The following is a 16,215-nucleotide window of genomic DNA, read 5'->3' as shown; positions in this document are numbered from 1 at the left end:
AATTTATTAACAATAAGAAGCCCATCCTTTGCAATGTTTATACAAAGGAAATTTTATCAAGCTTCGGAGCACCTGAAAGTACCAGGATCATGCATGTGATTATGGATCAACCCTACTTAACACAGTACCTAATCTTAGAGCCTTCCTCCCTTTGTCATGTAACATGTTTTCCAGATAATACTAAGAATGAATGCATCTGTAAGAAAATTCAGAAAACAAAATAAACCAAACCCAGAGAGGAGAAGTAAGATATTTGTCTCGCTTGACGAACTTTCCTGATTAACTTAAAGGAAACAATTTGCATCATTTATGAGAGGTTAAGGCATAACCGCCCCAAATGTGGCCTCATTTATGCAGATAAAGCTACAGACAGAACCATAAGATCCAAAAGAAAGCCACTTATTTCACCAAGAATAAATCCTCGAGTCCCTACACTTGTGTCATATGATTCTGTCCCACTATACATTTTCCTCTTCAACCTATATTTGTCAGTACAACTGAGGACTAAAACACCTCATTGTGAGCTTGTTTAATGCTTATGCGAAATACATGCAGATTTTGTTGAACCAAGAAGATGTTGTAAAGATCTTTGATTACAAGTCACTCACTGTGGCAACCCTCCTGTTCTCAGTGGATTGAGGCTTCACTATATAAATGAAATTACATAAAGATCACTGCCTAAAAAGTGCTCCCACAATCAAAGTGTTCCTCCAAATGTAAAAGATGTATACAATCCAACTAATATTTTCCACTGGTCTTCTGTAGAGAAGCGTGGGTAATCAATCATGGCAAGTCTTCCCTTGTGTTCAGGCAAAATAAATATTATCTGTAAAATCACAAACCTGAGCCTGTCTGAATCAGCATGCCCACCGTAAGGTTTACATTCAGTTATAAACAAGGGACGATCACTTCTATGTTACATGAATGTTATCCAGCTGATACCCATCAGTGCCAAATTCAGAATCTGCTGATCCTACTAACCCTTCGTGTTGCTGCGAAATAAGAAACCTCAACATCATTAGAACACAAGACATATTATTGGACCTTTCATCTAAATGATGTACATCACTGACCATTCCCATTATTCTAGTAGTAAGAAAATGATATGTTTGGAGATCTTTTAGTAAATCAATGCTAGAACAGAAGGATTCAAGAAATTGAAATTTGGAGTCCCTAGAAGATAAAACATAAAAATATGTTGACCCATAAAAGCTTGAAATTCCTAGACATTATTCCCCAATCCCTCTTCAAATTACCATGCAAGAAAATAATGATTATCTAATACTTGATGCGTTTCTGTTTTCTAAATCTATCCTTTCAAACTGCAAGTTCACAAATGTCATATAGATTGCACCGTCATTAAGCACCAAATACAAAAACTAATTCAATACCTGTGTATAATAATCGTGAACACAAAAAAGCTATAATTAGACGACTGTCAAAGAAAGGAAAAATAACCTGCTTAAAAAAAAGACCCATAAGATCATCTGGCATGAACTGTTCTGCCAGTCCTCCACCCTCAAATTTTGCATTTGCCATTAAATCTGACACCCCATCATCCTCCAGCCTTAGGTCATTGTCAATTAACTGATCACTGTGAAAACCAGATGGCGTCCCTGCATTTCTGGCATCTGATGGTAGCCTATTTTGTAGACCCATTATTTTCTCACCGGATACAAAACTATTTTGTCCTTTATCTTGCATGCCAGGAACATTCATGGCCTGACTTGCAGGAAAGGACTGACTGTAGCAAAAGTTTTGGGCAGGATTCCCTGTTTGGCTCAACCCCATATTTCGAGATAAGTTCTGGGCAGGCCAACCTTGTTTTGCACTCTCACTTAAACTCTGTCCCATGTTACTTACTTTACCAAAACTTGGATTAGGGCTTCTCAAAGTTTGAGAATTGACAATGTCATTCAATCTAACTTCAGGTGAATTACTCTCATCACAAGACCCCATTGATGATAATTTTGGAGATAAACCAACAGTACCTGCAAGAGAATAACTATTTCCTGCATTGATGGGAAGGTAACGGTTTTGGTAGTCTACAGAAGTAGACTGTCCAATCCTTGCAGATGAAGTAGATGTAGCTTGGGCCAAGCCATGCACTGATGTTATCTGATTCACCTGCACCGAGCTTGGGACACCAACTGTTTGGTTTCCTAGGACAGTACTGTTGTTGGCTACAGTGGACAACTGATCAGAAATTCCTCCAATATCATTCAAATGTATCTGATGCCGTAGAATATTTGATGATGGCATATTTTGAACATGCCCACCTTCAAGCTGTTCGTTTTGAAATTGTGTATTGGTTCGCTGCTGGAGAAGCCCCACACTTGTAGACATCTGCTGCTGATGGTTATGTAAAGAATGTTGTTGCTGCTGCTGCTGTCCTGCAGTTGATGTCATCTGTTGGTGGTAGTGTGATGAATGCTGTTGCTGCTGTCCTGTGCTTGTTGGTAGCTGCTGTTGGTGGTGCTGTAATGAATGTGGCTTCTGTTGCTGCTGCATCATCTGCACCATCATAGAATTGTTGTCTGTATTCAGTGCTGCACTGTTGCTTATGCCACTCATTTGACCCACAGCTCCAAGTCCCATAGAAGCTGCTGGAACTTGGCCCTGCCTAATGGATATCCCTGAAGATGAATCACCCATTGACAAACCCACATTTCCAAATGATGAAATATGTGGGTTCGATTGAGCAAGCTGTTTTACATCCAAACCAGCAGGCATACCCTGCAGTAAGTTCCTCTGACTGCTTATAAATGGTTGGACAAATCTCCCTCTCTCTGCTTGATTACAATTTGGCCCTTGATGTTCTGGTTGTAAAAGGAAACCCGGAACAACTGGAGACATTCCTGCATTGCCTGCATTTACTCTACTAAAAAGTCCACCGTGAAATGCTGCCAGAGTGTGACGTGGTATTTGACCCGTAGCAGCAAGAGCTTGAAAATCCGATCTTTCAAGTGAGGGAACTGAACCGAAATTTGCTTCCATGGTTCCTCCAAAGGATGCATTCAATCCATTAGGTTGCTGTCCCACTCCACTCAACCTTCTTAGGTAAAGTCTATATTTCTGCCATGACAAACAATTTATGAAGAAAAATAAGGAGTAATGTAGAAACATGAAATGGTTATATGAAGAAATTATGAACTTCTCTTCATATTACTCCCACAAACCTTGTCATGGGACATTAATTATTTATGAAAGGTACAAGGCCACAAAAATAAAAGCATGGAAAAAATGCTATTGTCTCTATATATAATATTATGAATTTCTCTTTATGATGATCTAAAAAATGTAAATAACACTCGAGGCCAAGACACCAGAGAAGAGAGAACAAAGGAATATTAGGCCACAGAAAATGACAAAAACATTTAAATAGAATAAGACAAAAGAGATCAATCTCCAAGCAGTAAATTAAGAGTTGCGCCTAGAAACAAACCAGTACAAAGAATTGACTTCCTTTACGAGCTTAGCTTCTAAACCAAACACTGCTACTGCATAAAAGCACTCAACTTCAGTATGTATATTTACAAAATGGTGACTCCATGTTTTATTCAGAAATCAAAAGAGTTAATTAATATTATGAAAAGGCATTGTCAAGAAAAACAGACAATTCCAAACAGTCAACTAGTATAAGTCTAACCTTGCCAGTGCATATGCTGTTCTCATCTAACCTAAAAACTGTATGCTGCCTGGAATAAACATTAAGACCCCTTTTGTGTTGTTCTCAATGGCCCAATAATGAACATATAGCACTTTTTAAAGAATCTTATTTATGTTGACACTAGTATGGTTCTCTACTAGTGTTTTGGGGTTTACTACTTCGAGGTTTGAAACCCTAATTAAATGGACAATCCAGCTTACTATTTATTTCTGTGTTTTATCTTGTTAATATCATAATTACTTTTGACAAATAGAACATCCAGAAAATTTGTTATAGAAAAGTGCTCTATGGAATTTTAAACATTTCCTCGGGACCGACAAACATTATCAAGGCATTTTAATCAGCACAGATGCACTAACCTTTCATATTCACATGAGAATGTTTGTTCACAGCTACATAAAATAACCCAAATAATTAATTTGCCTCACTGAAAACTACAGACTCCTTATGGAATGAAAGAGCAAACTGATTCCATTAAAATCATAGAAGGAAAAGGCCTTCCAATTGAAAAAAGAATGATCTAATTTTTTCAGCACTATATTTAGGGCTTGTTTTTCATGGACACGGGGATTCAATTAATCAATACTGAACCTTTCTCTCTAAAACTAATGAACTCTAAGTCAATAATTTTGTATAAATTTGTCAATGCTGTGGAATATTTGCATGGGAGAAAACTTATTGTCACATTTTCCTAACTGATTTGATCTAAATGTATTTTCTATTTTCTAACCTCATATTTCCTTTTCAAGTACATAGCTACTGCAGTTGAAAAATTATGTCTGGGATGTTAAGTGTTAAGAGATCTAATTGCCAGGCAATGGTGCTCTTCTATGATCAGCTGACACGTGAGATACCACATTAGCCTACCTCCCCCAGTCCACTAGGCGGTATAGCATTCCATCCAATGTGCTAAATTTACATTGTAATTGATACACTTTCATCTCATGTGATTTAATGGTAGAGCGAATATAACCTATTCTAATAATGTAGTACACTCACTCACGATTTTCTGTTGTAGAACCTTCAGCAATCCCATTAAGAACATCGTTTAACATGAAGAAACTCTAATGAAGGGCAAGCGCACCCTTGAGGTTATTGGATAAGATGATTTAATACAAGTAATCTAAGGCCATTTTAATGGTTTCCCATACCATTTGCATAATGCCCCAAGCTTACACCTAAGCCATTGATGGACAAAAACTGGAGAAACATTTTTTGCATTGCAAAGGTGACATCAAACATGCCACATCACACTCCTAAATATACAAGATACCACACTCACACATGACAACACGATTAGTATGCACACCAATGCACTAGACATAGGCAAACGGCCTACTATATTACTAACCATAGATCAAGTTCACATGAGTAACATAGACAATGAGATCTAGAGGACAATTGAGGTTCCATGCCAAACCAGAACCCATGAAACTTGCCTACCAAATCCCTCTCTTCAGGTCTCAGGATCTGAAAAATATAGGAGAATTCAACATTAACTTGGATCGGCAAAACTGCAAAATCTTGGACTTCAGGGTCTGGCTTCATTTCTGCTAGGCTCGGGGTTCAAGATCCCTCCTGTGCAACCTGGGATTTGAGGTCCCAGACTCATCCGCTTGGGGAATGACAACTTGTTTGACAGAAAAGTAGGCCAAATTGCTGTCATAATTGACATTCTGGTTGATAAAATAAATACTAGTAACAAAATAAGCTAAGAATCATTGCTGAGAATCTTACTATTTGCAAAATATTTGGTAATAAAGAAAAGGTAAATATGAAACTTAAAACAGCTTACCTGCGCCAATAGCCAATTTCCTCCATATACAAATATATCTTGCTCAAGGCAAAAAATGTGAGATGTTTATAGGTAGTCGTCCTACATGGTATTCATTATTTAATACACATCTCGACAACTAAAAAGAGAAATCGGTTTGATTCTCTTTGACAGGTTTCACTAGGTTTCCAGCTATGCAAATTGATGGACTGTAGTCTTTAATCAAATCATCAACCATCTATACTCTTAATTGTATGTAAAGCCAAAGTCCAACTCCCACTTCAAACTTAAACAAAGTAAAAGATTTGCGAAATTTGTCATTTTACCAAACCATATCATCTTAGTTTGAATTTTTCGGTCTTAGGGATTTTAGTTAAAAAGTGGAAGCTCATGTCTCTCCCTTTGCAACCTGTCAGGAAAAATGGATAATCAACACATATAGCATCCTTGATTCTCCTCCATTGTCTTGCCTGCTTTTTTCTTTAAGTACAGAGAACTAACATTGCAAAAAATCCATTTGCTGATCTCAATAATGTAGGATTATGCCTTCTCTCAGTAGCGAATGGGTCATTATTTTAAATATGATGTACTTCAATATTTGCAAAATAACAATAGAAAGCATGTTACCTCTATATTTAACACATATCAGATTTTCTCTCATCCCCCAATCACCACAGCTGTCCCCTCTCTGCCCCTTTTCTCTGACCTTGCTCTTGCCCTCCCACCACCCCTCCCCATTCCCCCTTGCCCCCTCTGTTAATAACATTTACTCTTAGATTCATTTTTTCTGTTCCATTATCAGGGCCAGTATTTTTGCTAATACTACTCTCATTTTCATTACATCATCACATAAGCGTCCTCTAACATATTTCATGGTGATATAAACATTCTAATTTAAAAAACCCTATTCAGAAAATAAATAAATCTTAACAATGGAAAAGATGTATAAAAACAAAAAAGCACTACCTGCAAGTGACTTGCCACGTTTTCCCTTGTAAGCCCCTGGACATTCATCAGTTCAAGTATCCTTTTGGGAACAGCCTCTACATCCAATCCAACCAATTTTGTTAAATAACCATCATCTTTGAAAACTATATTAATAGCCTAATAGGTTTCCATGTCTGAACTCTTTTTAAAAATTATAATAAACAGAAAACAGAATATGCTCTATTAACATGTGATGCAATCAGAAACATTCTTACTATCAATTCCTAGCTGATTTACAGCGCAGACAAATTGTTGATGGAGCTCCACAGACCAGACTACTCGTGGTTTTTTCAGACTAGAAGAATCATCATTATCCTGCTCACCATCATCTTCCTCTTCCTTGACTTCCTTTCTTTTCTTTGAATGTTTCCATGCACTACTTATTCCTTCATGTACTGATGACGCATACTCAACATCATCTGACCCTTTTCTATGCCTATCACCATCTTCAACACTACCTGATTGCTCCAAGTCCTTTGAGTCATTTTTCTTTTTCCGAATTACATGCTGCCATATGTTTTTTAGAGCCTCAATACGCACAGGTTTAAGAAGATAATCACATGCCCCATGTTTGATTCCTTTCATTACCACACTTGTTTCTCCATCTGCCGACATCACTGCAACTCACAAACACTGAGTTAAGCATCATCTATAGCATTGTGATCATATCTGAAATTTACTCACACAATTTGATTTCTACAAACTCTAAACAGGTAAAATAAAAACTTACTGATGACAGGAAGATCCATTTCCAAACCCACTTGCTCAAGCAGTTTAAATCCATCCATGTCAGGCATGTACACATCACTGATAACTAGATCAAATCCACCCTTTCTTTCTCTTAGCAAAGACAATGCAACAGTTGCTCGGGTACATGTTGTAACTGCAAACCATAGATTAATTAATCAAATAACGCCCATGCTGATAATACTAAGTGAGATACCCACATACAAATGCCTTTTCAACTTATTTTTTGATTTCCAGGCCATTTTGCCTCCCCCGTTTTTAGTTTTAGATTTTCTACAACTTGTATTTATGAAGTGTGCTGCAACATCAAGTGAATACACTGCATTAATCATTTTGACCCTAGCACAGACACATGCATATTATCATGCACACAGGAGGAAAACTCAGAACACTAAAACCAGAACTTGGAAGTCAAAAATATGAAGAAAGAAGAGTGCAAACTGGACATTATATTAGTAGTTAACATTACTGATTACTCCAACTCAATCAGAACGAGGTAGGTGAACAAAAAATGGAGCAGCAAACATGTGTGTGTGTTCTATAAAGACAAGGCAGAGAGGGAAACCTATACCACAGATACTTCTGCAACAATGCATTAATACTATTGTTAATTGAATATAAATTCTAGTTATTGAACTGGATATAGCATCTAATGAATTCCCTAACCATGCGTGCAGTTTTTGAAACAAAGATTTGATGGCATGGCATCATTTTGGGGTTAAATTTATTTACCTTAATTAAACTCCATTCAGAGGCAAGAATTTCAGGTTTGCATTAGTTTGATGTTTAACTTCATTGGTATGGCTTCACTTAAGAATCTAAGATATGATCTTATTCTTCCCAACCAATTTAGTTTTGTTCATCAACAACTTAGCATTTCCAATTATCAATAAAAAGAGGAAATCTGCTCTGAAAACCCTATTTTCAAGTTGCATTCAGACTTATGAGGTCAATTCACAATCTGCAGAACTCAACAATCAAAAAAATCGCTATGAATACCTCTCAAGAGAACTTCAAATTTATTATACTATAAGCACATCAGACACAATAAGCTGCATGTTAATGAATCTTTTTCTCATTAGATGAAAATAGTAAATAGCAATAGGCCATATATGCGTAAACCACAATTTCATGAGAATGTCCAGCTTGTTAATATTTATTACACATGTGGACACATTTATATGACTTGTCTTGTTACAATCATTCCCTTTTACTTATAGCAAAGACAGACTGGGCCTGCTATCATCTAGAAGACCAAAGATAAACCTATCGAATAACCCAAGGCACCTGATAAGTACTACTTCATGTTTACTAGGACCCCTGTGATAATCAAAAGGACTGGCTTTCAAGATTACTCTACCGCCTTATTAGCTGGGTTCCTTCCAATGAAGCTCTTCCACTTTCCAAACTTCATCCACAAGAAATTACTAAAATCAATTGCATGCTTCGAGTATTCTATAAAGCTTTAGACTGATACGTTATGCTTAAAAGAACAGAAATTGAGAAATGTGAAACAAATCAATGACCAGGTCAATTGAAGGCAGTTGCTGATTTGCTTAGCCCTCTCCCCACCAACACTGGTCATTAACTGGAGTGATTTTCATCCACAAGTGCATGCAAGAAAAAACTGGGATTTGTTCGCACACACAGGTACACACATACGTGCATGCACACACATACACAGATTCTGTATGCATAGACTGAACACAATTTCATGAATGAACTTGCAGGATATGACATTGTAATGTTAGCACTCAACAAGCAGTTGCCATCTCTCCCATCGTTTTTCGATTCAAAGATTAGGGCTTTAATGTTTGACCCTGGCATATTAGGATAGATTGGTTCAAAGATTTTACAAAGAAAATGTGCAGCAAAACAAATAATTTGATTGCTGAAAGGGAGCCCTTGGTGCCACCTACACTTATCACAACACCCCAACCCTGAAAATGGTAAACGATCAATAGTTTCACCTTCACACATCCAGCAAGAGGAGTTTGCCCTACTCCAATGATTATCAGCTAAAATTTGAATCATTTGCTTGCCAAGATGAATATCTGGATCCACTAAAGAGAATGAACAAGATCGTTCACTGGTACACATAAAAAACCAAATGCCTGACATGCATATATTTCTTAGTAGAAATTTTTCAGAACGTACATTTAAAATTTCAACATAGAGATTGATCTGCATAGAATTCTCTATCCTCCAATGAATGTTTCAATAATCAAATCCATCAAAAAGAATGGTCAAAATATATTTAATTGATATGCAATAAGTTTATAATTCTCAACAAGAAAGAAGTGGGGACCCTGATCTAGTGTTAAGGCAGAGCAAGATCAAAGCCATGAGGACGCCCCAGTGTGAGTTTACGGGCACGCCTCCATTTATGTTAGCTATGATAATGCGGGTCAAAGTTTGAATGAATATTGTACTTCTTTGATGAAGCTTAATATACTTCCAATCATATAATGCCTTGTTCTAAACACTTAGACTGTCTAAAATCTAATAAAAGCTGTTTTATTTCATATTTATTAGGATATTATGGGGATTGGAAACATAGTTGAGTGGCTTACTACTGACAAACTCGTGTAACATTTTGTTACAAAAAGATAATTCTTTCTAGAGTTTAAAACATATATATGACAGATTTACAGCACTTTTTCCATGCAAATATTCTAGAAACTTTTTTTTAACTTTTAAACACTCGCAAGACAACTATGTGAAAGAATTATCTCTAAATGACACATTTGAAGCAAATTCACAAAACCAATGATCTATATATTGGCAAATCTAACTAAAATAGAGAAATTGAAAACATCTCACTAACATATTTGAAGTATTTATTCGAAAACGGTTGGTTCTTTTTAAGGCAAATGTAGGAGGACAAAAAATCATATTGAAAGGCAAGAGCCTACCCACAACGGTAAATTGTGAGCCTCTTATCTGGGAGGTCTTGGGTTTGAATATACTCAAGCTTAACCAATAACCATGATAATTTTAATTAACCACAACAAATTATAATATTTAACCTTGGCTTTGGCCTCTTACCGATTAAAAAAAGATCATATAGCAAAAGTAAATCTATACTGACATATTTCAAGCATCGTTTTACAAGCCAGTGGTACGTAGGCATTTAAATACAACAGAAACACAAAACAACAATCAAATGGAAGAATTGTCTCCATATTGACATATTTGAAACATTTTTGACAAAACGCTCATTTATGGAAAAGCTAATATTGCCGACAAACAAGGAGGAAAACATAAGGAATCATTGTTTTCACAAGGTGTTGACTAATTTTAAAGCGACTATCAGCTAATCATAAAAGGCAAAGACGTGGAACCATTACCACTAGTTGCATATTTGAAGCATTTTTTTTACAAACTGCTGATTAGTGAATTATTTTAAGGATTATATTACTGAAATATTTAAAAAAGCTAAACATAAGGAAGAATTAACATAGTATAGATATCCTTGAAGCACAATCACAATTGTTTTAAGAGCAGATCTCGCAGAAAAACAAGAAGGCAATTATCTGCAAGAATTGCCAGATAATTGCCTCTATATAGACATACTTAGAAGCATTTCTTCACATAATTTTGAGGCCGATATTGCAGATATGTGAAAGAGCAAACATTCGGCTACATCTTTTCACAAACAACTGATTTAGTGATTAATATCAAAGGGTAATTAAAAAGCAAACATACGGAGAAATTCACTCTATCCCCTGGTACTTTTGAACAGAAATACAACAGAATCATTTAAAAGCGAAGAAATGGATCAATTAACTCCATATTGACATATTGGGAGATTTTTTTCACAGACAGCTGATTTAATCCTAGCAAATATCCCAAAGTCGTTGGAAGGAAAAATATAAAAGTATTAGTTTCATATTGACATACTTGAAGCATTGTTTTACACAGAAGTCCAAAGTTGTAGATATACAAAAGAGCAAGCATATGAAAGCATTTTTTTCCCTAAAGAGCTGACTTATTGAAAGACAACTATCACATAACCATGAGAAAGTTAAAAGCATGTGGAAGAATTACCTCCATATTGACACATCGGAAGAATTTCTTTCACAAAGAACTGATAAGTTTTAGGGAAAAAGCGCAGAAGCGCTTTCGAAATTAAGATTTTAAGTACAAATATTAAATAATTACCTTCATATTGACAAGTCTGAAGCATTCTGTGCAAAATCTTGAGGCAGGTCGGATCATCATCTACAACAAGAACTCTGAGCCCCACCGGAAACTGATCCGGAACGCGCTCCATCATCTCACTGCCGGCCGTAACAATATCATTATTGTTGCTGTGGTTACTGTTAATGTTACTGCTGTGGCAAAGCGAGAAACCGTTAACCTCGTTTTCGTTAGAATAATTAACGAAACTGTTTTTCGTTTCTTGCTTCGGCACTGCCAAACCCTGCAGGCACTCATATGCCGAGCCACCTCCCATAGCCAATTCAAGATCGGGGACCGCAACAGCAAAAGACAAAACAACTACCGACCCTAGCTTAAATCCAAACTAGAGCCAATAGCAAAAGGCTGAATTTAAATTCCCGAGCAAAAAGACTCCCTAAAACCAAAAAAATCCTTAATTCGGGCTCCCGAGCTCAAAATCGAAAGCACGACAACCGCATCGTCTAAAAGAAAAGCAGAAACAGCAAGAAAAGGCAACAGCACTTCTGAACTCATCAAAATGATCATTTGCGGAAAAAAGGAAGAAAAAGCAACAGCACTTCTCAACTCCTCAAAAAAACGATCTTTCGCTGAAAAAGAAAAAATTGTGAAATTTAAACGCTAATCAAATTCCACCTTCTCTATTCTCCCCCGATCTATTTAAATTCCTCCGCCCTACACAACTCCAAATACGGATCAGCCGAAATATACGGCATCCAAAGAGACCGATGAGATGCTGTTTCCGAGAGCAAATTTGAGCATTTCTTCTCCCTTCTCCTTATCCCTTCCTGTAGAATTGGAGAGAAGTGGAGCTGCAGAGATTCGTACCTTGGACCTCTTATACTCAAAAAGCCGCGAGCGATACGAATTGCGCTGACTCACAACGACATCTACAACAATAACCAAAACTCGCGCATGAACAGAACAGATCCACGGCAGAACGAAGTCGTCCTATTCGCCGTCAATTGACGAGGAAAGCAAGGAAAGCAATTAATTTAACTCAAAAAATCAAAGCACAATAAGAGAACTTCCAACGCTGTCCCCGTCTCCGTGTCCTTCAATTGACAGGAAAGAATAAATTAAAGCAAGGAATTTTGCTTTCCCCGTCTCCGTCAACAGACGAGAGTTTTTGTTTTTTACTTTTCCGTTTCTGAAATCCCTATAAAAATATCTGGCAAACTGCCACTTCTGCATCAATTGTGATGACTTCACTTATTGCTCTCTTTATATATTGCCCGGCCCCACTTTCTATTCTTCTACAAATTAAAAAAGAGAAGAAAAAGTAAAAACGCAAAGTATTTTGGTAAGAATGGATATACACACAAAGCGTGGTGTCAGATAGACAATGTGTATACAGCACAGCTTGCTGGGGTAACACCAGCAAAAGGTCCGGTGTCCCAGTTGGAGACAAATTCTCGCCTTCAGCAACCACGTTCTTTAAACAACATATGCCAAAATTATTGAGCGCATGAAGGTTTTTAGGGTTTTGGAGTTTAAATATATAACAACCTTTGTTTTTTCCCATTCTTAATGTTTTATGTGGCATGTGGACCTTACAAGTTGATCATTATGCACAAACAAAAGTCAAATCAGCATCATGCACATATTGTATAGTTTATATCACAACCTTTTTTAATTGTAGTCTTTTACAAGTTCGAGAGTAAGCTGTAGAAATATTTGTTTATAGTTTGTATCAAGGTTGAAGAGCCTAACAAGTTTTAACACTTACCTTTTCTTATTATTATTATTGGAGGTTTAGATTGTAAAAGGTTCAAAACTTGTAAGTGCTTCAGTTTAGGGAGGGGTTTTACAAAGTAATTTAGCTATTTGTTAAAGGAGCACGACCCTCTATATTAATACTTCTTTAACTAAGAGCCAAGGATTAAGGGGTATCTATTAAATTTGACTTGGGTACAATTCCAACTTCATCCCTTCTAATGTTATAGTCTTGCACCAACAAGACTTGATCTGTGGTGGGCTCATCTAGAGCCATTCAACTTCTTTTTGTTTGTCTTATTTTCCTTTGAATAGGGGAAGCATGTATCATTAGTCATACTAGCTAATGTTGCGTACTCACATATCTTAAATTATACATCAATTTTTGACCTTCTTTTTGTGGTCTTCATATGATAATCTAGTAATAGTTTGAAATTTGTGAGTGCATCAGTTTAATGAGGGGCTTTACAAGGTAATTTAGTTATTCATTAGAGGAGCACGAGTCTATATATTGATGCCTCTCTATCTAAGAGCTAAGGATGTGGGAGTTTGGCTTGGGCACAATCCCAACTTCATCTCTTATTATGTTAGAGAATTGCACCAACAAGACCTGATGCCTAGTGGGCTCATTTGGAGTCATTCAACTTGTTTTTGTTTGTCTTATTTTTCTATGAATAGGGGAAGTGTGTATCATTAGTCATAATAGCTAATTTCGCATACTCGCATATCCTAAATATTACATCAAATTTTGACCATTTTGTTTTGGTCTTCATATGCGACTTGAATGCTTATAGCTATTGTTTTGGCTTTTGGGTAGCAACAATGCATGAAGTGGGATATGTTATGCATGCAAAGTTGAAAACAAGTGGTCATTTTCAAGTGTCATATGATACCTACTTAAAGATGCCCCAAATACTGTGCACTACAATGATCACAAAAATTGCCAAATTTATGCACAAATGCCACACTAGTCATGTGTTATAGGTACCAATAAAGTTGCACAACTCCAATTGAAGTCCACAAATTCTAAGCACTAGGGGTACAAGTAGGTGGTTATTGATACATGTAAAATTTATTAGTGGCTTGTCAGTTATCATTTTAAGGGTTTTTTTAAAATTAATAATTTTAGGGTGGAGGGGAGGAGGTGAGGGGGGTGTTGATCTCATATTGGTTTTGACAAGTGAGTGTCTATACGCTTTAAGTCATTTACTTAGTTCATGCTAAACAAGTAATACATGCCAAGCACAACATGCATAAGATAGAGCATGTCAAGTCTATAGTGAGTGTCGAGTCACTCATGTGCCAAGTCACTCAAGTGCCAAGCAAACAGTGTATGCTAAGTAATACAGGAGTCGAGTAAGTAGTGCATGCCGAGTCATTCAGATGCTAAGTCACAATATAGAAGATAATATATGCCGAGCATCAGAGACTTCAGACGCTGAGTAAGACAGTTTTTTCATAGTTGTTTGTAATGGCATAAACTACTATGCAAACCATTTTTTAGCCGACTTAAAGATTGAATTGCGATATTTTGAAGATAAGGATGAATCTTAAGTTGAAATCCCTATGAATTACATGCATCCAGTCAGAAAAAGGGAAGGTTTAATGTCATGTCCCCTTTTCAAATAATTAAAAATAATAATCTTTGCTAAGGCAAGCAGGCCCAAAAAGGTGAAGTTTCAGCAAAAGGGGATAATCTTTGGAAGCAAATAGACTAATAAATGAAAATTATTATTAAAATATGTTTTATTAACCCCTCTTGAACGTGAGTTAGGGTTATGCCCTCTTTTAAGGGGTTTGGAGGCATTTTGGGCTGATTCCAGAACTTGATTTTTGTGCATTGCTTTGTTATTCTTCAGAGGCTGCCAAACCTGTGAAGAAGGAGACCCAAGAACGAGAGTTTGCAGGTTTTTAGGAAGGCTAAGGATGGGAGTTTGAAGCCATTCCATGTGCATGCTGATGCAAAGTTTGCCTTTGTGCTGAACAGTGCAGATTTGTGGGTTTTCGAGTGTATTTTTTGTAAGAGTTTGGTGTTTCTGGTTGAGTATTTCATATCAGTTTGGGTTGTTGTTGTATATCAGACTTTTAAATGTTAAAATAGAGCTGAAAATATGTATGTGGATATGATTATACTTCTGTTATAGATTATTAAGTTTTTGTGGTGATTCCGAGCTATTTTGTGCTATTTTCGGGAGCCCCATGAGCATTATTTTTGTCCTCCATTTGGGAGCTATTGTGTGCATGTTATACAGATCTAGAAATGTCATTTTATCGGTTGTTATGCTGCTCAAATTTCTGTAAAAATGTCCACTTTCAGATTTATTAATAATAGGTGAAGCTGTGAAGCTTTTGGCACTATTTCTGGCATACCCGATTTTGGATTTATTGAGAAATTGGTGGATCTTTGAAATATTGGTTGTTTGATTTTAAAGATATGATTTGAGGCTTGAAATATCATATAAAATCAGAGAAAGGGACATTTCATTTAAGCAACAAAATGGATGAATCACAGTCGTTGATTCATACCTAACCCTAAGTCACCTAGATCTTCTTAAGGAGGACAAACCATAAACTTCATATGCATGTGGAAGGAGCGAATAAAGAAGTTTGCATGTGCAAATAGAGCATTCATGGTGGCTAAGGTATTGTGAATTGAAATTGCATTGTAGAATTAGTTAAAAGAGAACAGAGGAAGGGAATAGTATACAACAGAGAGACATCTGATCAAGAAGGATCAAGAATACATTAGTTTAGAGGTGATCTATCATCAAGCAACAAAGTGCTAATCGCAGGATCAATGTTGAGTCATTCTAACAGGTGAATCAGTTAAATCTCTTAACAAAGTAGTCCTAATAGGCTGTATTGAAATCCTTCGACAAGGTGCTTACTTAATTGTGAGTTGAAGTCCTTTAACAAGGCACACTTCTAATAGGGTGTTGAAATCCTTTAATAGGGTAAGACCTAACAGTTTTTGTAAGCCTTTAACAAGGCAAACCTTTCACGGGTAGATCATGTTTCATGATCAAACATTGTATTCTCCATTGGATACACTTTATCACTACAATAGTGAAGATTTGTGGGTGTCATCCTCACCCCAATTTTACTTTCTCATTGGAGAGTTCCTAGGTAATCATATCTG

At 36.5% G+C, this 16,215-nt stretch overlaps 1 protein-coding gene across 1 annotated transcript; it reads right to left on the bottom strand.

Moving 5' to 3' along the window:
- Nucleotides 1-250: 250 nt before the first annotated feature.
- LOC149571513 (uncharacterized) lies at nt 251-12,561 on the bottom strand. Its single transcript, XM_089813018.1, has 6 exons — nt 11,343-12,561; nt 7,162-7,314; nt 6,647-7,048; nt 6,411-6,487; nt 1,459-3,075; nt 251-992 (listed from the first exon to the last, which is right to left on the bottom strand). The coding sequence occupies exons 1-6, from the start codon at nt 11,635-11,637 to the stop codon at nt 912-914; spliced, it is 2,625 nt and encodes an 874-aa protein (XP_089669144.1). The 5' UTR covers nt 11,638-12,561; the 3' UTR covers nt 251-911.
- Nucleotides 12,562-16,215: the final 3,654 nt, after the last annotated feature.

This window comes from Cupressus sempervirens, chromosome 2 (assembly GCF_028749045.1).
Source record: "Cupressus sempervirens isolate cs-2001-9-10 chromosome 2, ASM2874904v1, whole genome shotgun sequence".
Taxonomy (NCBI): Eukaryota; Viridiplantae; Streptophyta; class Pinopsida; order Cupressales; family Cupressaceae; genus Cupressus; species Cupressus sempervirens.
Note: the sequence above shows the minus strand (reverse complement) of the source record. Positions and strands in the feature narration are given on the sequence as shown.

Bases quoted from the DNA above. Each gene is read 5' to 3' on its own strand.
- LOC149571513 (XM_089813018.1), bottom strand. From the start codon at position 11,637: ATGGGAGGTGGCTCGGCATATGAGTGCCTGCAGGGTTTGGCAGTGCCG. The intron at 6,488-6,646 runs GTAAGAATGTTT...GATTGGATGTAG, and splicing joins AAATCAGCTAGGAATTGATA to AGGCTGTTCCCAAAAGGATA. The intron at 3,076-6,410 runs GTAGTGCTTTTT...TTGTCATGGCAG, and splicing joins ACGTGGCAAGTCACTTGCAG to AAATATAGACTTTACCTAAG.